Source organism: Enhydra lutris, unplaced genomic scaffold (genome assembly GCF_002288905.1).
Source record: "Enhydra lutris kenyoni isolate GAN:26980312 unplaced genomic scaffold, ASM228890v2 scaffoldscaffold7, whole genome shotgun sequence".
NCBI lineage: Eukaryota > Metazoa > Chordata > Mammalia > Carnivora > Mustelidae > Enhydra > Enhydra lutris.
In genome coordinates, this window is record NW_019154091.1 from 21583018 (window position 1) to 21604887 (window position 21870).

Here is a 21870-nt window from a genome sequence, read left to right on the forward strand (position 1 = left end):
ATATCAGGGGCACATTACAGATAAATAAAGAAAGAGTTTCTATTGGGATAACAAGATGACTCTCTCTCTTCTCCCTCCCCACACAGCATAACTGATAGAGGAAAGGGTATTTGGGCCAAATACTATTAAGTATTTTCTGTAGTTTTTCAACCTCGGAAATAACACTAAGTGTTAATCAAAGTAAATGTTGCCTTAAGAGACTTAACAACCAAATGAAATGTGTGGACTTTGGATTCTAATTAGTACATACCTACCAACACAGTCTTCAAAGATAATCAGGAAAATTTGAATATGTTCTAGATATTAGATGATACCAAAACAATATTAGTAATTCTGATACTTGTGGTAATGGAATCGTTATATGAATTAAAATGTCCATAAGTTTTAGAGATTTGTTCTTAAGTAGGCATGTAGGAGCAAAATGAAGTTTGGAATTCATTCTAAAATATGTCCAAGGCAATAGTAACAATGGGAAACAGCTGGTGTTGGTATGGCAGGATGTTGGTTACTAAATCCAGGTGAAGGACTAATAGGGGGTTATTACATTCTCTTCTCTACTATTATATCTGTTCAAAATTTTCCAAGATAAATCATTTTGAAAAAAAAAATTGCAAGAACTACTTGCTTTCGGTCCATTCCTTTTCAAGTTCTACTTCAAAATTCACCTTTTTAAGAAAAGCAAAAATGCTTTTTGCATTTATTCCTTCCCAACTCCATGCTCTCATATCTCAAAACTTATAATATATAATAAAGGTTTTATTTATGTAAATAAGTTTTGATACTCTTATTTTTTAATTATCTTACATGTTTTGGGGTTGTCTTTAGTCCTAGAGCCAAAAACAGGGTTTTATTCCTAAATAATATCAACACTTAGTATTTTTTAAAAAAAGTAAGAGGTGTTCAGGAAAAATTTCAGGAAGGCAAGAAATTTTAAGGCAGTTTGTTTAACCATCTACAAAGATAGGCCATTGGAATATTAACTTTTCTGAGATATGAAAGAATGGAGAAATGGTCTAAGGGAAATCTTTAGTTCTCCAAATGATGTTTATAAAATAAAATTATCTAAATCTTGTTACATTTTTAGCCAGAAGAGTATTGTGATGGAAAGCAGGGGGACACCTATAAGATCTATTCTAAAATTGTTGCAAAAAGAACTCTGGAAAGGGAACTCTATATGGGACAAGTTAAAGGTCTTCTATCTTCCAACGGCTCACTTCAGTTCTGCCTCCACAAGGAAATCAGGGAGGGCATGAATCACGAACACATAATTCAGAGATGCTCTGGTATTCCAGTCAATAGTTTATGCTTGAAACACACAGCTGTTTCCACTATCAATCAGCCACTCTTTGAGAGTCTACTGTGTACAAAGCACTACAGAAGGTACAATGAAGTAGTACAAACAATTTCCCCCTGAACTACAACTTTGCATTAAATCTCCCAATATTTTACACTCCATATCAGATACATTATTAAGAGTAAAGCCACAGCATCCCATCGGTTAACTAAGTTAAGCATCTCTGTTGGCAACGGCCATTTCAATAAAAGAATTGACCTAAATAATTTTGACTTCCTGAATTTCTCTCGAATTCTGGTATTCTGGAAATACCCTTCCTAACTGGGGCAATGATTTGAACATTGGTTTCACAACAACCCAGAATATTATTTGTTATCACTGAGAGGGCTGTGCCATGAATATTTCTCACACTTCGCCTCTTAAAAAGACAGCAGATATTAGTTTTTTCAAAGAATGAAAAATAATTATCTCAAGAGCAAAAATGATGAGAAAGAACTAGAACTGAAGAAAGTAACTAGGGGGTGCCTGGGTGGCTCAGTTGGTTAAACATCTGCCTTTGGCTCAGGTCATGATCCCAGGATACTAGGATCGAGCCCCACATTGGGCTCCCTGCTCTGTGGGGAGTCTGCTTCTTCCTCTGCCTGCCACTCCCCCAGCTTGTGTTTGCTCTCTCTGTGTGTGTCAAATAAATAAAACCTTAAAAAAAAAAAAAGTAGTTGGAAGGGGTAGAAGTGGACGTGAGAGAAACAGAAGGGAAAAGAAGCCCACTGAACCCCTAAAGGTTTCAGACTAATTGAGTTAGTCCCAGGCTCTCAACCTCAGCACTATTGACATTCTGTGTTAGATAATATTTTGTTGTGGGAAGTTTAGCAACATCCCTGGTCCCTACCCATGAGAAGCATCTCCTCAGTTGTGACAAAGAAAAACGTCTTCAAAGGTTGCCAACTGGAGAGCAAAATCTCCCTTGGTTGAACACAATTGACTTAGGAAATGTCACAGTTAACCAACATGAAAGGCCTCTCATATGTTACCCAGGAATCTTTGGAATTTATGTGAAAGAATTACAAGTTCCTCAGAGTTAAATTCCTAATCCATCTGTATAAACCAACCTGATTCTACGTGTAATTACTTTCATTATAGCTAATGTGATTTTATTTCTAAAAAAAACTCCATTACATCTATCAATTTAGACTCACTGGAAGTCTACTGGGTTAAATTAATGAAACAGTTGACTTATTCTTAAGAAAGGCTTCTATATTTTATTATGAACTATAACATGATTTATGCTGTTATTAAGCAGTGGCAAAAAGAAAAGTCTACAACTAGTGTATGTTTGGAAACCTAATGGATATTGTATCCTCCTGCATATTATTTGGGTGACAAATCCTTAAGGCTTAATTCTTTTTCTGTTCCTAATGGTCAATAAAATAAACTTTATCACAAGCATTCCTAAGCTACCCTTAAGTCCTGTCAGCTTCATTTCATAGCAATTGGTCAAGCATTTAGCTGGCTTTCTTCTCATGTTCACCAATGACAAAGATTGAGATTCTTGTGAAATAAATCAGATGAAAAGATGTATCTGTATGAATCTCAGAAATTCATAACATTAGGCAGCAAGATGATGTTTTAGGGGAGAAAATGCCCCAGGATTCTACCAGAAGAACAAGTACAGGATGATATCTGAGTGTAAAATTCAACTTAAGAGCAGTCCATGAAGAGATGACTTAAGGGTTTTACAGACTTTAGTCTCAGTGGAATGAGTCTTGCAAAGAAATTAATTTTATTCTTTGCATTGAAAGAAGTAAGAAATGAACATCAAGGTAGAAAATATTTCTTCTCAATATGGATCTAATCAAATTACATATGGAATATTGTGTTCAGAAAATTAAGAGGCTCATTGACAAACTGGAAAATATACATAGGAGAGTAATCAATAATATGATGGATCCAGAAACCACAGCTGATGAGAAACTGAGGACATTAAGCCTTAGGGAAATGACCATCGTTTTCAAATGATAAAAAATTACACTACTGTGTACTATTGTTACTACTACAAAGAATGACATTTAAAACTACTATGTGTCAAATATAGTGCTAAGTACTTTCACTCATATATCACTTCATTATAGCCCAAAGAGGTATCAAGAGCTTAATTTTACAGTCATCTGTTCAAGTTCACAAAAATAGTCATAGCAGAAGTAGGACTGAAACAGATTTCTCTGGTTCCAAATTCCAAGCTCATACCATGTGAGCCTAGAGAAGAGAGAGGAAACAAACTGGTAAACATTAGAAGACAAATAGTTCAGTTCTGAACAATTAGAGAACAGAGTAGTTTCTTATTCATCTGTGTATTTCCTGGACCTAACAGAAAGTCTGGAACTTTGTAGTTACTTAATAACCACATGCCTGCGAGGTCACAAAGAAGAATATTTTAAAGTTCATAGAATAGGAGCTGTGTTTATGGTAGTAGTTACCCTATTATCAGAGCTGATCAAATATTTTAGCAGAGTCTGGATTCCCAATCATTTATTAGGCATGTTATACATGCAATTTATATATAAATTTGGAAGGTGAAATAAAAGTCTTCAAATGTAGGCGCCTGGGTGGCTCTGTGGGTTAAGCCTCTGCTTTCAGCTCCAGCCATGATCTCAGGGTCCTGGGATCGAGCCCCACATCGGGCTCTCAGCTTGGTAGGGAGCCTGATCCCCCTTCTCTCTCTGCCTGCCTCTCTGCCTACTTGTGATTTCTCTCTCTGTCAAATAAATAAATAAAATCTTTAAAACAAAAGTCTTCAAATGCTGAGATTTAATTTTCTAATATATTTTTCAAGAATTTGTTTAAATATTGAAAATGAAATCTTATACATGTTTCAGCATACTCATATAATCCCTATTTATTAAGAAATGAACAAACCATAAAAGGTCAGTGGAAAAAAAAATTTCAATAAGGATGACTCACTTTCTACCATGATACTAAGGAGTTAGATTTCTTTTTTTTTTTTTTTTTTAAGATTTTATTTATTTATTTGACAGAGAGAGATCACAAGTAGGTAGACAGGCAGGCAGAGAGAGAGAGAGGAGAAAGCAGGCTCCCCGCCAAGCAGAGAGGCCGATGAGGGACTGGATCCCAGGACCCTGAGTTCATGACCTGAGCCGAAGGCAGAGGCTTTAACCCACTGAGCCACCCAGGCGCCCCAGGAGTTAGATTTCTTAAATAGATATATACCTTCTCCATCTCTTCTCAATTTTTAGTTACTTTGCATTAGAGAGAAGTATAAATGATATACTTAAACCTGGAAGGATTATTCTAATAGATGTGTGAAATATGTAATAGTGGGCTGGGACAGTGTGGTGTACCAACTCTCATGTGACCCCCCACCCATTATTCCTACCTGCTGCTGTTCATGCATTTGTATAATTCCTATGGTTGTGTGGGAACCATGATTTGCATATAACCAATGAAACAAAGCAAAGGTGAGAGGATGTCATTCCTTTGATTACATTGTACCAAACAGATTCCCCTTGCTGGCAGGCTGAACTAAATGGTCACTTTGGGAAAATCCTCATGACCATCTTCCTGTGGGAGGCCTCTGTGAGCTGGGACTAAGGCTAGCATCCAGTCAAAAAGCTGAGGCCCTCAGTTTTCCAGTCAAAAGGATATTAAATCTGCTGATCCATCTGCAAATGGCTTCTTCCCAGTCAAGGCACCAGACGAGAACACAGCACAGTCTCTGACCGCAGCATTACAAGACCCTAAGCAGAGAATCCATCTAAGCTGTGTGGATTCCTGACTCAAACTGTGACATAATAAATTAATATGAGTTGTCTTTTTTTAATAAAGATTTTATTTATTTATTTGACAGAGATCACAAGTAGGCAGAGAGGCAGGCAGAGAGAGAGAAAGAGGAGGAAGCACGCTCCCCGCGGAGTAGAGAGCCTGATGCAGGGCTTGACCCCAGGACCCTGGGATCATGACCTGAGCCGAAGGCAGAGGCTTTAACCCACTGAGCCACCCAGGTGCCCCTAATACGAGTTGTCTTGAGCTTGTGTCAAATTGTTATACTACAATGGAAAACTGATGCAGTAAGACAACAATAGTCCAGGTAAGAGACTATGCAATCCTGAGCTACGGTGGGGACACAGGAATGAAATATAGATGTATGAATCACCCTTTGGAGGTAAAAATAGCTGGCTTAATCTTGAATGACTACTCAACGCTCGGTATAACCCAAATCAGAGGTAACCCCACGGTTTTGAACTTTTACGACAGAAAGGTAACAAAGCCATAATCTGAAAAGAGAAGTATCAGGCATGTAAAAGCACCATAAAGGCCTTCTCAGTGCTCAGAAAATGACCTTCACGTCAGAGACCTGTGGTGTCCCCAGTCCAAAGAGTAAAGGAATTCTAAGCCTAGTTATTTGGTATCTAGGGTGCAAATTAGTCTCTCTCAAGACTTCATTCTTCCTAACTGAAACTATTAATTGTCTTTCTTCTTGTGTGTCCCGTGGAAACCTTCACAGGTCTCCACTGCCATCCCTGGATCTGTCAAGTTATCTGTTCCAAGCTGTATCCCAGCTTTGTCTCCTCCTACTGGTCATTAACCAGACCATTATCCATAAAAGGATTTTGTTTGTTTGTTTGTTTTATGAGGGAAAATGAGTTTAGATGAGATAAGCCCTGACAGAATCTCTCTACAGATGGTTGCCATTAGGAATAGAGTATCAGAGAAAGACCAGAGTAGAAAGCAAGGCAAAGGGATCATTTAGGTAGGAAGCTGTGATTGAAACCGTATGATCATCAAAAGAAAGTGTAAGAAGAAGGCTGAAAACAGGACTGGCTGGAATACGTTTATAATGAAGGAGTTAGAAAATTATAGGAGAACTAGCTGTTTCATTTTTTTTTTTTTTTTTTTTTTACTACACAAGAGCAAAGTTTTGCAAAGTCACAGCATGTGAAAGTGGAGGAAGCATGAGGCAGAAAATAATCAAAAGCTGAAGAGTAGGAGAGCAGAAAAATGGATTTTGGAGGAGACAATAAAGATGGGGACACTTAAAAATATATAACCACCTTATTTGACACTTAGGTCACTGGTGACTTCTAACAAGATTTCAAGGACTTTATAATTCTTATGAAAGAGTGTGGAGGCCATACTTTGAGAAGTAGAAGAGTGAATGAAAAGTAAGAGCCCTTATCCGGTATCAAGGTCAAAATGAAGCGTAATAAATGAATACACTAAACCAGAGGTTTTAACTATTATTTCCCCTACTATAATAGTTTTAACTATTATATTCCCTATAAGGTAGGTCTATAAGCCCTGCTTTAAAAATGAGGGTACCAAGTCTCCAAAAGTTGACTTGTCCGAGGTTATAGAGCTAGTATAAGGCAGAGCCAAGACTAGAACCGAAGTCCATTTGGATTTAGAGCCTCTGCCATATCTCTCTCCCCAAATCAACTTCCTGAAAGATGAACCCAAACATCAGTCACATGGGAAAACAGAAATATCAGTAATATACCTGATCTGATAAAGAAAGATACCATCATAGAAACAAGGAGAAGCAATGTGTTCTTTTATTGAGAGAGGCCAAAGAAACTAGTAATGTGTATCAATCAGAGTGAAAGTTCCAATGCCATGATTAATAATCACAACAGTTCACAATTATTTAGCATAGCACTTATTACATACCACATACTGTTCTAAACTCTTTTGTACGCATTAACCCATTAAATCCTCATTAATACTTTTGTTATAAGGACTCTTATAATCTGTATCTTTGAGAAGAGGAAACTGAAGGTCAGAGAGGTCAGGCCAACTTCCTAAGGTTAAACCAACCATAATGACAAAACCAAGGTTTAAACCCAAGCATTCTGCCTCCTAGAACCATGCTCTCAATCTCTCTACTGTAGAGCCCATTAAGTGACCAGGATCTAAACCCAGATTTATAGGACTCCAAAGCTCATGTTCTCTTCAGTGTATCATAGGGATTACAAGCCATATAGACAGAGGCAGAATCACAAAGAAGTCTTTCTAGAACATCTTAGCTTCAAGAGAAAAACAGGTGTATCTGGCCATTCAACAGATGTCATTAACAGAAGTGGGAGATCTGTCACCTCATCTCAAAACAGCTAACTATCTAATTTAAGACCGTCTCAGCCAGAGCAAAGGTTTAAGCTTTTGCTCTTTGCCTGAATTGTCCACTAGAGTATCAGAGAAAGCTTTAACACCTCTTTTACACACAGAAAAGGAGTAAACATAGGATTGAATTTTAATCCTGTGCTGGGGATGTTGCATAATTGGGAGTTGTACATCTTGGGCAGCCAGAGTGCTGTGAGCCCACAGTAACATCAATTTTCAAGGGTGTACAAGAAGTAAAAGAAAGTAGAGACTAGAAATAGAATAGACAATATGTAAGGGGAAAAATAATAGCGCAGCTAGAAAAAGCAGTGATTCTGGACCAAAACAGTAGAAGTGAGTTGATGAACAGCCATCAGGTAGCTCCTGCAAGGCCTGTTATTGGATTCATTGGTCCTAAGTGCATTTATGTTTGTACCCATTCTTGGATGTGACTAGTGTGGAGGCTTACAGGGCTCTCACAGGTGAAGAGCTGGCTGGGTAAGATGAATGCAGACAGGAAAGGGAAACCAGTGTGGCCATTATTTCTAGCAAAAACAAAGGGGAAGGGGTGCCTGGGTGGTTCAGTGGGTTAGGCCTCTGCCTTTGGCTCAGGTCATGATCTCAAGATTCTGAGATCAAGCCCCGCATGGGGCTGTCTGCTCAGTGGGGAGCCTTCTTCCCCCAACCCCACCCCCATCTACTTGTGATCTCTCTCTCTCTCTCTCTCTTTCAAATAAATAAATAAAATCTTTAAAACAAACAAACAAACAAAAAACCAAAGGGGAAAAAATAAGACTTCCATTGTGAATAGAGGCAAACACATTGTCCTCTTATCGTTTATCCATGCATGGCTAATCTCCATAATTTAGTAGGTTTTTTTTTTTTAAGATTGATTTATTTATTTGAGAGAGAAAGAGTGAGTGAGCAGGTAGAGGGGCAGAGGGAGAGGGAGAGAGAGAACCTCAAGCAGACTCCCCTCACTGCAGGGAGTGGGACAGGAGCCCACCCTCACAACTTTGAGATCATGACCTAAGTCTGACACTTAACCAACTGAGCCACCTAGGTGCCATCTGCTTTCTTTAATCAAACATACTTTGCTTTTTTTTTTTTTTTCCAACGAGATAGCTTTGAAAAAAAATTAGCTCCCAAAGACTGAACAGGACAAGTCATTTTGTCAACAACTACGAAATACTATGCTTTTCCCTGGCAACTGTTCCAAATTGCAAGCAGGCCTAAGAGGAGTGTTTAAATCATAACAGGAGTTTCTAAACAATTCATTAACTGAATTACCATAATAATATTCACTTATGGAAGCACCTTTAGTCCCGCTTAATTGCTCAATTAACATTTTTATATGCTGAAAAAGAATAATAGCATTTAACTAATAATGTATGTTCTAAAATGAAATATGACCCAGTTGGATGATCTTTATAGCCCAAATTTACTTCACTTTGTACCATGATGCTTGTCATACATTTTATGTTTGAATGCTGGAAAGTCTTCCAAGTTATCAGGGCCAAAACCAAGGAGAAAGGGTTCACCAAGATGTGAAATGAAAGTGAATACCTCATCTTTTCCTGTGAGCAAAGTATTTTCCAGAATTACTCCTGTCTCTGAAACCAGAACTTTGACTCTGTATTGGTTAATGATTCCATTTGGTTGTCGTGGTTTCTTCCAAGTAATTCTTATTTGTGTGGCTTCTACTTCTGCAAGTTGTAAATCAAATATTGCACCTGGAACTAAAAAAAAAAAAAAAAGATTAAGGAGGGGACGAATTTAACAGAATATTTTTAAATCTTAAAAATTCCCTAAATTCTTAGCTCACCATTTAAGATTTGTAAGGAAGTCTATTAGAAAATAGACTACAACAATTTATTATTTATTAACAAATATGTATAAGATTCATTAAATAAACAGATAAAGTTAAATTTCTACATATTGTTCTCAAAAATGTAAATAAGAAATAGGATAACATAGAGTTATTTCCTCAAATCAGAACGTCATAATATTTGTTTGAAACAAATTCATTAATCAAAATAACTTCCCAGAAAAAGCTGTTTAGGGATGATTAATGCCCAGCAGAAACCCTGAAAGCTTTATAAAATTATAACAACATATCAAAAAATAATATCAAGAAGACTTTGCCTGAAATGAAATGTAGTTGGTAAATTCAACTAGGTTATCTTTCAACTTATTACATGAGATTGCTTGAAGAGTTGATTGACTTCGGTCTGCTGATTTTACAAATGAATTATGAGAGTCTCTAATTTCAGGTACTCTTACTCTTTTTAGTAATAAAGAGAAACAGAAACTAACCACTGGCTTACAATAAAGCACCAAGTACTTATGTAAATTGTAGTTAGAAAGTGACCATGAGTGACATCCAGCAACCCTCCCAGTACCGAAGGAGTAATAATGGATCAAGGATAAACATGCCCTTTTGTCTACTTTTTGTTTATAGCTAGTGTGATTATGTATAGCCAATTTACCCCTCCCCTAAGTTTGCTAACCTATAAGATGGGTAAAATTATACTGCTCTTATTACTATGGAAGGTTACCATAAGGAACCTTGAATGAAAAGCTCAAGAAAGAAAATAATGTAACTCCTTATGATCAAGATGTAGTAAAACATCAAATTCATTTCCCTAAGCTATTTCACATTAGAATAGTTTTAGCAAATATCATTTAGAACAAAGGTACTTTAGGGATATAATATAAATAGTAGTACTTTAGGGATATAATATAAATAGAGAATGTCCCTTTTCCCTTTTAAGATAACAGAAAGGAATTGAAAATCAGTGTCACAACTCTTGTAAACATGATTTAAAATTAATGAATATAATTATGCTTACCTCAACCATATAGGAAACTATAGGGATTTTTCATTCCACAGATTTGAGTTTTTTTTGTCTCTATGAAGTAGCCATTTAAAAAGCCCCCTAGATATTGTAACAATATAAGTATTTCTAAATCTTTCTAAATAGTTAATGGCTAGATGAATGAATGAGTCATTCTTGCCTAAGATTTTCATTACTACTGCAGCCAATATTTTTGTGTCCAGCACATAGTAACAACTCTGCTCAAAACTGGAATATAAACATGGAAGTACCACTGTAATTTGCTAATTCTTTAAATCTCCTTTTCTAAAAACATTTCCGTATTTCTTTATATAGAAGGATAACTCTTTAGATTGATCTCTCCCCACAGAACTTCTGATCTGAAGGAAAAACAGTTTGACATTTGAAGGATGGAGGAAGAGTTCTAGACTAGGACCCCATAATCACAGATTCACTCTATCATCCAGCAGACTGAGCCCTCATCTTTTGATCATTGTTCTAGGCTCTTGAGGATCGAGCAAGAAATAAGATAGATAAAAACTTTTGCACAGGTCACCTCTTGTATAAGTATATATAAAATAAATATTGTTCCTAACATATACAGTCCTTATGTTTCTATCATATTTACCAACACACATTTTTCCAAAGGCAGAGCAACTTTCCAATTGACTGTGTACTATGAAAATAACACAGCCATTTAAATAGCAAAGCTCCCATTCCACCTTTCTTCTACATTTTATTTTAGAGTTGCTATGTAGACAAAGCCTTGGCCAGTATTGTATCATAGAAGAGATCTGGCATTTTTCCATTTAATTTGATCTTGTGTAGAACTTCAACTGAAGAAACAAATTTAATGACTACACTGATCAGATTAAGAGGTAAGGAAACCCTGCCTACCAAAAAAATAAGTAAAGTGTCATTTCCATTTGATGTAAAACATTAATCTAGTGAATACCAGAAACTACCCAGTACAGCAAAAAGAAAAAAAAAAAAAAAAGTGTGTGTGTGTGTGAATTTACTATGCCTTATTAATCAAAGAGAGGAAATCTTCTAATTTATAAGATATTTTTCAAAATAACTTAGTAAGTATTGCTCTATGACACCAATGCCTTAAATTACAGTTCAAGTAAAGATTAAGTTGTTCTATATTACCCTAAAAATGTACCCCTGTATAAGAATGACTGTAAGTCTCTCTCTCTCTCTCTCTCTTTTTCAATGAAAGAAGAAAAAGCTTGGGGGGGGGGGGGGCAAAGGAAATGACTCCATTTGTCCTTGTCCTTGTCCTAAGAAGGATACTTGATCTGTTACAGCAAAACTTCTTATTAGGAAACCAGAGAAGTATGGATTAAATCAGATTCTTTTAATATTGATACCAAATTAACTAAAGAAAATAAAAAACACAAGGCAATTATTCATGGTTCAGCATCGATTCTGAGGTGTAGTCTACAGGGACTTCCTAAGAATCATTCTCAAGTCAATACATCTATAAATTTTATTAATAAATGAGAAACAGAACAGACATATAAAGGATAAATAATGTTCCAAATGAGTTTAAGCTTTCAAATGAAAAAGTGTTAGAAAAAATAAAATGGAGACACTGGCACAGGGGAAAGAAAATATATTAAAATAAGTTTTGCCATTATGTAGGATGCCTGGGTGGCTCAATTGGTTGAGCATCTGACTCTTGGTTTCGGCTCAGGTCATGAACTCAGGGCAATGATCTCAGGGTTATGAGATGGGGAGCCCTGTGTCAGGCTCTGTGCTCAGTAGGGAGTCTCCTTAAGGTTCTCTCCCTCTGCCCCTCCTTACCTCTTTACCTCCTTATTTCTCTCTAAAATAAATCAATCTTTTAAAACATAAATTAAATGTTGCTATTGTCTAGCAAATTAAACTAATTTATTAAATTTTAATTAAATTAAACTAATTTTGGAAAAAAAATCTATTGACAAAAGTCATTGAGAACCCTGAAAATTTGAGACTTTCTCTGATTTCCCTACTAATGATTATACTATTTGCAGAAAGGAACAAGTTGAAGGACAAAAATCTTCACTTTCATAGTCTATTTATGGAAGAATAAATATGGATTTCAATACTCTATTTGCTTTTAAGAAACAATGTTAACCTTCTTATGAGATTTCAATACTAGTGACAGAAAAGTTATTAGGTGATATTGAAGCAACAAAGTTTTACTTAAGATTTGTTTAACCATCCCAAACAAATAATAAGAAAATGCTGATGTCTATGTTGTATACAATAGCACTGTCTCATTTTGGGGTAGGCAACTCCATGACACTTTGTAACATCGGAAATTATTAAACTATCTTTGTTTTCCAAAACCATCTCTTCCTCATACTTATGTAGAAGTCTGCTCAGTAAAACATTAATGTATATATAGGAATCTTATGAAATGTACAAGAGTACTGCATGACATGATGTTGACTTTCATTGATCAAAGTAGGCTATGGACTACAACATTCTCAGTGTTAATGAAATCAGCCCCATATTACTATAATAGCATATGTAATTGTCTATAAGAGAAATTCAACATAAATATATAAATATATATTTATATATAAATATATAAATTCAACATAAATATAAAATTCAACATTTTTTCCATGACTATCTGGAGATTTGTTAGAACACTGGTTGTTTTAAAAAGCATTAATTTAAAAATTGGTCCTAGTATATTTTTAAATAGATAGTCTACTTTTAAATATGGAGAAGAATATAAATTGGGTAACCTTAATTAGAATACAAAGAATCCAGCTGTATTAATAAATGAAAAAGAACAGCCTAAAATTAATATTTCAAATTAATATATCAATTTTAACTAAAAGTATATAGTTCTAGTGAGTTATTAGATTGTTCTCATATAGTTTAGAGATTCCCTTATTGCAAAGTTTTAATTAGCAGGACTAGGACTAATTAGTGTTGTCAGAAGTTGAAAGCTACATTTACTGCATTTGCCACAGCATTTCACTGAAGCCCTTCCTAAGTCTGAACTATCCCAAGAGAACTCTATGGAGGAAGGCTGGCATGCAGAGATAAGAACCATGCCATTGCTGCCCTTAGTGGACCCCACCTGCTGCCAGTGGAACCCCCTGAGGACCACCTGGATATGGTCAGGATGGTAGTAAGATAAAACTCAGGATAAATTGTTTATTACATAGGGCAAACAAAGTCGTTTGTTCAAAATAATTTTGTGTCAAAAATAAGCCATGTGAAAAATATAGAACAACAATTTAAATTTTTATTTATTATTTTGTGAAAAAAAAGATGCAAAAATAAAGAAAGAGGAATGAACTCTTTTAATGATGTCCAAAATCAACAGCATGAGAGCATATGTGGCAATATATTACCTATTTCCCTATTTTTGCCAAATGCTATCGGCCAAAAATAAGGACAATAAAAAAATAACCTTAAATTACTGATTCAACTTAGGGGTGCCAAAACTGGTTTGATTTGAAGGAAGACAAAAATTCTGAATTTATTTAACTGCATGACTTAAGAATAAAAATTATTTGGCCAATTAAGTGGTTTGAGAAAATGCTATTAAAATCAAACCGAAGGACTCCAGACTAGTGAGGGCCAGGTCACTCTGCCATTTTTGGTAGCCATTCATAAAGCTGTCTAGCTTTCTAAGAAATGCTTAAGAGCAGTTATTAGGTGAAGGGGAGATTTAAGGTGTAATGGAAATAAATACAAAGGTAAGACTTCTGACAGAAACACAATGGAAAAATTTTAGTAACGAAGAAATGAAAACATTTTGCTTGTTAAGTATACATCTCTTTCTTAATCTGTGTATTGAAATCATATACATATCAGCATTTTCATTTGATATAAAACATAATGTTTACATTCTTTAAACAGCAAAATAATAATGGTTAATTGTTCTTTGAAGGGAAGTACAAAATTCCCTAATAGTTGCTGCCCTCTAATGGTCAGATACTTGAGTGATTTATCTCTCAGTCTTGATGAACATAAGCCCAATCTTTAGTTATATGTGCATATGTGCACTTGCACACATGTGTGTATTTAATTTACAAGTTCTTGTATATTAGATATCACACAAAATCTGGAAATTTTTCCAGTGTTAATGTGCTTGTATTAAAATTGTGATCTTCTCAAATAATTGCAATCCCTAATTAAAAATGAAGACATTTTAGCAAGTTTGATGTGGGCCAGGAAAATAAGTTGTGAGATAATGCAGGAACATTTTTTAAACACCTAAAACTGTGATGTTTAATACATGATAACAAAAACTTTCTTTAGGAGAGCTATTTTTGTAATTATTTCAGGATGTGCTTGCTAGTAAACTTGTATTATGCATCCTCTAGGAATCCTCACTTGCTTAATCTATCCTTTTGTTTAAAAACATATTTTGTTAGAGGCATTAGGAATATATGGATTCCCCTAAACGTCATTCTGTGAAAAAAATCTATTCTACATTGAATAATGTGAGTCAAACAATGTTAAATGTGTTTGTTTTTTTCCTCGGACCTCTTGAGGTCTTGCCAGTCTTCACTGTGAGTCTCAAACACACTGACACTACAGGTAGTACTTCCTAACCTTGCTTGATCTCCAGTTCCTCCATGAGGCATGCTGTGGGTTTAATGTTCTGAGGAACACATATTTGGAATGCATAGGTAGTTATCTGGTAAGGAAATAGCATGAAATAAGTAAATATAAACCAAATAGCTTCTAATATAATATTTAACCAATGCAGTAAAATCCACAAACAGAGTAAAATATGAGCACACTGAAAAAGATGTTTTTACCTTCTGGAGGAGTGAATACTGAAATATTTGTTTTGGGTCCAATTCCTACACTGGTCTCAGCGGCAACATATACATCGTACACCGTAAATGGTGTTAGGTTAGTGAACGCAAATTTAAGGTCTTTCGTGCTATTATCCAAAATTCGACCTATAAAAAACAAAAGATACTGTGAATTATTTTCTCATTAGGCACATAATCATATTCACATTTCAGCAGAGAACCAAGAATAGCAATTAATGTTTGTTATTACAATTTTAATACATTATAATTACAATTATTTCAAGTTTCAAACATTTAGCTTAGTGGTACATTGATATCAGGTTAATTAAAACAATGGAAAGAACATGAAAATCTCCTGGTAGTCAGAATAACATTAAATCATAAAGCCCTATCCAATTACTATATTACTTTTTGACATTTTTAAAAAGAAAACATTAGATTTTGCTAATATTAAAATAATGACAATATTTTATACATAAATTTAGTTAATTAAGATGCTAAACATTCTCATTATCTTTTATAAAAAGACATTTTTAGAAAATACTTGTAGTTCTGCTTCTGAGCAAAACTCCTTCTTAATAGCCCAACGTCAAAATTCTTTTAATCCTCAACTTTACCTCTGAATAATTCTTTCATTTCTTGCTATAGCTGAAACCTGGCTCTCCCCTAAGAACATGGCTTCTGTTTCCCGAATGGTCTAATTTATCTCACGGTCACCAAGTGATGAGGCCTTCAGGTGTGCTGTTTCCCCAGCACCTCACTGTCTGGTTTTAGACCAACCCACCTCCCTCCTTACAAAAGCTCACAGCTTTCAATCTCATGTCATGGATGGTCTCCACCAGCCCTCCTTGTTGCTGTGATAGATCTAGGCCTAGGGTCATTCACCTTCATTCTGGATGGTTTAGTGCCTGCTTCAATGTCACTGTCTTTAGTGCTAATTTGTGGTGATTTCAGGATTCCCTAGACTTGGTCCTTAAAACACTCCCAGCTCTCCTCAAATAATCTAATCTACCACCCTATCTTATCCACTCCCATAGACATCACTACTGCCAATAACTGTGAATCTTCCATGATCCCAATTTCTTGAAACTCTCTCTTATTCTAGAACCCCAAAGCAATAATTCTTTAAGTTTATTGGGACCTCCAATCCATTGATCGTACGAACTATTTTATTTTATTCTGCTTGGTTTGGTCCCTTACCACTTGGTTTCCACTATTATCCAGCCTCAATGGCACTGTCAATTAATCACTACCTTTACATAAGCCTTCCATTCCCTTGCCCTCTTCTTGTTGAAAGGAGCTGGAGAAAAACACAGATCCACTCTGATTGATATCACTTTATTCACTACCATACCCCAAAGGAGCCCTAAATTTTGCCTAGCCCCCTATTCAACTTCTGTGACCCAATCACTCTCTACTCTTCTGGTTGATTTCTTTTGTAGAACATTTTAGGAAAGAATTTTAGAGTTAGTTGACTTCCAGCAATAATATCTGAACCCCTCAAAATATCTGATAAGGGAACATCCAGGTCCTGCTTGTTCAAAAAGATGAACTTGCTACATTATAAAGTTGCCTGTATTATTTTTAGAGAGGTCTAATTATTAGAAATGCACTCCTTGTTCTAAGCAGAAATTTGAACTAACTGAAGTCCACTGTTCTTCATAAACATATTTGCAATTAAGTAAGTCAAGGTCCTCCTGTTCAAACATTTGAAGACATATATGTCCTCTAACACTTCTCCTCTTAGGAGTTACCTCATTCTCTTAGCTTCTCCTCATGAAACATGGAACATGAACAATGTTTTGCCATCCGTATACTTATGATTTTAAATAAAAAGTTCAAAGAGCCTCACCTCCCTTGTTGCTTTTCTATTATTTGCTTCAATTGTAAGATCTTATAAAAAAAAAAGAGCATGTTACTTTTAAGAACTTTGAAAATACTAATGTGTTTTGTATAATTCTTACTCCAAAAGGTAAACACAAAACTGGTTTGAGACTTACCTGATGGTCCATATAATTCAACTCTGTAACTAAATTTCCCTGTTACGACACTAGGTGGGTCCCATGAAATTGAAAAGGACTTCCCTGTAATGTTGCCTGTTACACAGTTTTGTGGTGGTCCTTCAGGCACTAAAATGGTTATAGAAAAAAATGAATAAATAATATATACTTAAAATAAATGAGCATTTTATTAAATATACACAATAAAACGCAAAGTCTGAAAGAAAATTAAATATCACACTTATGAGCAAAGGGTTTTTTAACTTTAAAAAAAGGAAAAATGAATAAATTGAAGGATTTAAATAAGGCATGCTGGATCATCAGATGAACTACTTATTTGCAACAGTTACTACTTTAATTTAATGTTGTCTCTGACTGCACAGGCTATTTCATTCTCATTCTAATATTGTTCCTTGTATAGTTACATTGTCCTGATACACACCTATATATTGAATTCAACCAGTCCACGGCATCTGACTTGAAAAACACCCTCCCCCTGGTGGACACAGGTAGAAGGGTCAGGAATTAACTGTCCCTACATTACTTTATTGGCAAAGATCTTCACTTTATGTATCAATATTTGTATTTGTTTCTGAGAGGAAATTCATAACCTACAGTTAGAAGATACTAATGTAACATTGGCAGCATATAAAAAATAATGACATTTTAAAATAGTCTACTTTTCACAGATGTAGTCCCACATTTTACTTTCTTTTGATTGAAATGAAACATTCCAAATATTTTTCTCAAGCCAAAGTTCTTGTCTACTAAATTTCACTTTGTGTTATCCTTAAGAAATTATTTTTTAACTGTATAAGTAGTATGGAAGGAGAAAATGGTATGATTCAAAGATGACTATTTAAATCAAGAAAAAACTTCAAACTTAATGTGATGAAATGATAAAAGCTGACAGCTATGTCATCAGAAAAAAAATACTGTGCTTTAGGGAAATTACCCTACCAGTAATAATTTCCAGTAACCTCAAAAATTACCAATCACAATGGAATGTCTCATACTACATATTTAATATGGTATTGTGTCAGTAACTACATAAATTTACATATATATAATACTGTAATCCCATGATTAAATATATAAACACCCATAGCTAGAAATTGTGTGCACTCTTCAAATTTTGTAATAATACGAATTACACTCATTGAATCCTACCATCACCACCATAAGGGAGGTACTATTGCTGTCTCCATTTTTCACATAGGGAAACCCAGTGCAAAGAGAAGATAAGTAGGTATATTTTTAAGTATTATTTTTGTCTAATACTGAAATATGAATCACATGATATTTCTTCTACTATAGGTATAACTTCCACTTTTGGTTGTATCAGTATCAGTGAGAGGAGGGTATAGATGATTATAGGAGAAGGAGAAGGACAGAGATGATTTTGAAAACTGCTCAGATCAAAGATAAATTAAAGCTGATCGTAGGATCATGGTTATTAAGCTCAAGAATCCATTCCTCCAAATGTCCTTTCTCTTTTTAGATGCTTATGTTAGTATTGTAAAAGAGTACTGAAATTAAAGATGCTTCAGATGGTATGCCCATGATCTGTTATTGGGGGGAAAAGTTATTGGAAGGGAAAGAAGGTTTTAACAGAAAGATCTATATAGAAAAAATGAAAGATTATTATATAACTAATTTAATTCTTTTTTTTTCTACATACACAAAAAATAAAACCATACCTGATTCTGGTGTTCTGACGATTGTACTATCAATATAACCTGCTTCAGTTGTAACAGCAGAAACTTCAAAAAGATACGTTGTATAAGGTCTCAAATGTGTCACTACAAAACTGATAGGCTCTTTCCACACAGAGCTTATTTTACTCCTAGCCAACGTGCTTGATGAGTATGTGGTACGTGATGGGGGTGTAACTCTAGCAAGGGTTGGAGAAGGGCTGGTTGTACTCCACAAAAAAGATTCATTATTCTCCTAGTAAATAAAATAAACAGCAATAGAAAAATAATGTGGTATCTCTTAATGAATATGAGCAGTGTAATTTATTTCTTTCCTTTATAGCATAAATATTATTCTTAAATTTATGTTTATGTATATGATTCATTAAGATTTTAATAGATTGTTATCTATTCCAAGTTATGGACCAATTTACTAGAGCTTAATTATACCCATTTATGTCTACAGTTTTAGAAGATAATATATTTATTGCATTCTTTATACCTTCATATTTCTTATGAATAGGATTTCAAAAGGCTTAGCAACAGCAAAATCATTAGTAAGAATTTTTAAAATTCATGTTAGGGGTGCCTGGGTGGCTCAGTGGGTTGAAGCCTCTGCCTTCAGCTCAGGTCATGATCTCAGAGTCCTGGGATCGAGCCCCGCATCAGGCTCTCTGCTCAGTGGGGAGCCTGCTTCCTCCTCTCTCTCTGCCTGCCTCTCTGCCTCCTTGTGATCTCTGTCTGTCAAATAAATAAATAAAATCTAAAAAAAAAAAAAAAAATTAAAATTCATGTTAAAAGTTCAAGAACCAAAGAGATATTCTCCCTTTTGTGAAATTTCAAGCATACATCACTTTATCACTGGTACTATCATTTTTTCCTCATAAATACTCAAATGATAAAGCCAATAACATAAATGTTGTGTGTATATATATATGGGCATATATGTATATGTGTGTATTAGAAATACAGCCTGATTTTATTTTTTTATTTTTTTTAAGAAATACAGCCTAATTTTAAAAAGAAGGTTTTAAGACTTCTATAACTTACAGTATTTAAAACAAAAGTAATTTTATTTGTTTTCCCATCAATAATATCACAAAGATCATCTAGATTATTTTTGGAAAAACATTATTATGGTACTTCCAGGGATTTCCCATAAATGACGAGAGTCATTTAACAAATTCTTCACCAAAGATATGCACAACAAAAACAATCTACTTCCATGAACATAATTTTGACTGTTGCCTTCTCTACCTCTCCTGTCACATGGAAATATTATTTTTTTCAGTGATATCCTTTACTTTCCTATTTCAGGTCTTTTTAAATATCCTCCACCCAAATACTCCTCACACAATCTCCCCTGTCCTTACACCAAGGCAATTCCAAGGTCCATTAACAAATGCTACTCCTTTCATGATGTCTCTTCAGAGCTTCCTTTAAGATTTTTATATCTCTTGAATTCTCAAACCCTTCTCTTACACTACCTTGAATACAGTCAGTTGTGTCTAACATGATACTATAACTGAACACTATAAGGAATCAAACAGCTAATAACCACTGTGGTTTGAAAAGTTTCCAGATACTAGAAACTTCAAATGATAGGCTCACACCTAAAATTTTTGAGACACAGAAAGTGTTCCATGATACTTACATTACATTCTGGCAATTTCCCAGTTAAAATGTCTTCCACTCTGATGGATACATCTTTCACTACTATTCCACTTCTGGCATGTTTCACACTAATCTTGAAGCTGGTAATTTTGCCATTTGGTTGCCGAGGTAAATACCAAATCAGGTTTACTGCAGAATAGTTAAAAGCCTCAACTGTGAGATTCACCACTTTTCCTGGAGCTGGGGAAGTAACAGAGATTGAAGGAAAAGAAAAAACACTGTTATGAAATTTAGAATGGCATTTATATAATGTTGAGATGTTATATTTCTCATGTTATATAAAATTAAATATACCCTGTTAGAAAAAAACCTACTCTCTCTCTCAAGTAAATATTTAAAAGTAAAATAAATTTAAGATGTACAAGATGTGAATTTGATACATTTCCATACTGCGCTATGACTGTCATTACAGTGATATTTAGTACTTCTATGATATTACATAATTATAAAATCACCTTATATAACTATAATATCACACTGTTATCTATATTCATTATACTGTGCATCAGATCTCTATGCTTATTTATTACTTGAGGCAAGTTTGTACCCATAAACAACATCAGTCTTACACTCCCACCCCTATCCTCTGGTGACCACCATTTTACTCGATTCATGAATCCCAATCGCCCTTTTAAATTTCTTATTTGTGTAAACTATACATACACTTATAAGTATGCCTATATACATACACATACACACACAAATTAAATATATACATACAAAAAAACAAATACAATTTGTTTTCAAAACATTTTCAAATGAGCTTCAATAACAGTCACAGGGAACTACTCGAGTATAGATAAACTTGAATTTATAACATAATCAAAAATTTATTAAATACATGATTTTAAAATATTTGAAAAGTGACCAAAAATATTAAATACACAGAAAGTGATTAAATATGTTGGGGCACCTGGGTGGCTCAGTCAGTTAGTTAAAGCATCTGACTTTGGCTCAGATCATGATCCCAGGGTCCTAGGATCAGATTGAGCCCTGCTCCTGGAATTGAGCCCCCTCTTGAGCCCCCTGTTGGGCTCCCTGCTCTGCGGGGGAGTCTGCTTCTTTTTCTCCCTCTGTCCCTCCCCCTGTCTCTCTGATAAATGCATAAAATATTTTTTAAGAAGAAAGTAATCAAATATGATAAACATTTAGTGAAAAAGGTATTTTTATTAACTTGCTTTAATACTTTTTATCTCAATTAAATATTTCTGCTTTTATTTTCTTTTTGTGACTTCATTATGTCTGAAGAATAACGCTGGCTCTTTTCTGTAGTTGGTAGGTCTTTCCCTAAATATTGTAGTTTCTACTTCTGAACTTTCATGTGCCAAAACCCATTATTTCTTGATGTTCGTAGAATGAATTCATCCATCTTGATCCAAGCAAAGGTTTGACACTGCGGTATCAAAAACTTCTGTTTATAAAGTCATTTCATCTTTCAGTTAGGTGTCTTCCAACACTTTGAGGATATATCTAGACTAG

The 21870-nt window shown here is 34.8% G+C and overlaps 1 protein-coding gene across 1 annotated transcript in view; it reads right to left on the reverse strand.

The window, feature by feature from the left end:
- The window catches only part of LOC111141999 (protein tyrosine phosphatase, receptor type Q), a 202867-nt gene that overhangs the window by 174612 nt on the left and 6385 nt on the right, over positions 1 to 21870 (reverse strand). Inside the window, exons 5-9 of the mRNA XM_022494920.1 lie at positions 20372 to 20571; positions 18724 to 18973; positions 17024 to 17152; positions 15024 to 15170; positions 8972 to 9144 (exon numbers count right to left, since the gene is read on the reverse strand). Of these exons, the coding sequence (XP_022350628.1) occupies positions 8972 to 9144; positions 15024 to 15170; positions 17024 to 17152; positions 18724 to 18973; positions 20372 to 20571 (899 nt within the window). The remainder of the gene's footprint in view (positions 1 to 8971; positions 9145 to 15023; positions 15171 to 17023; positions 17153 to 18723; positions 18974 to 20371; positions 20572 to 21870) is intronic.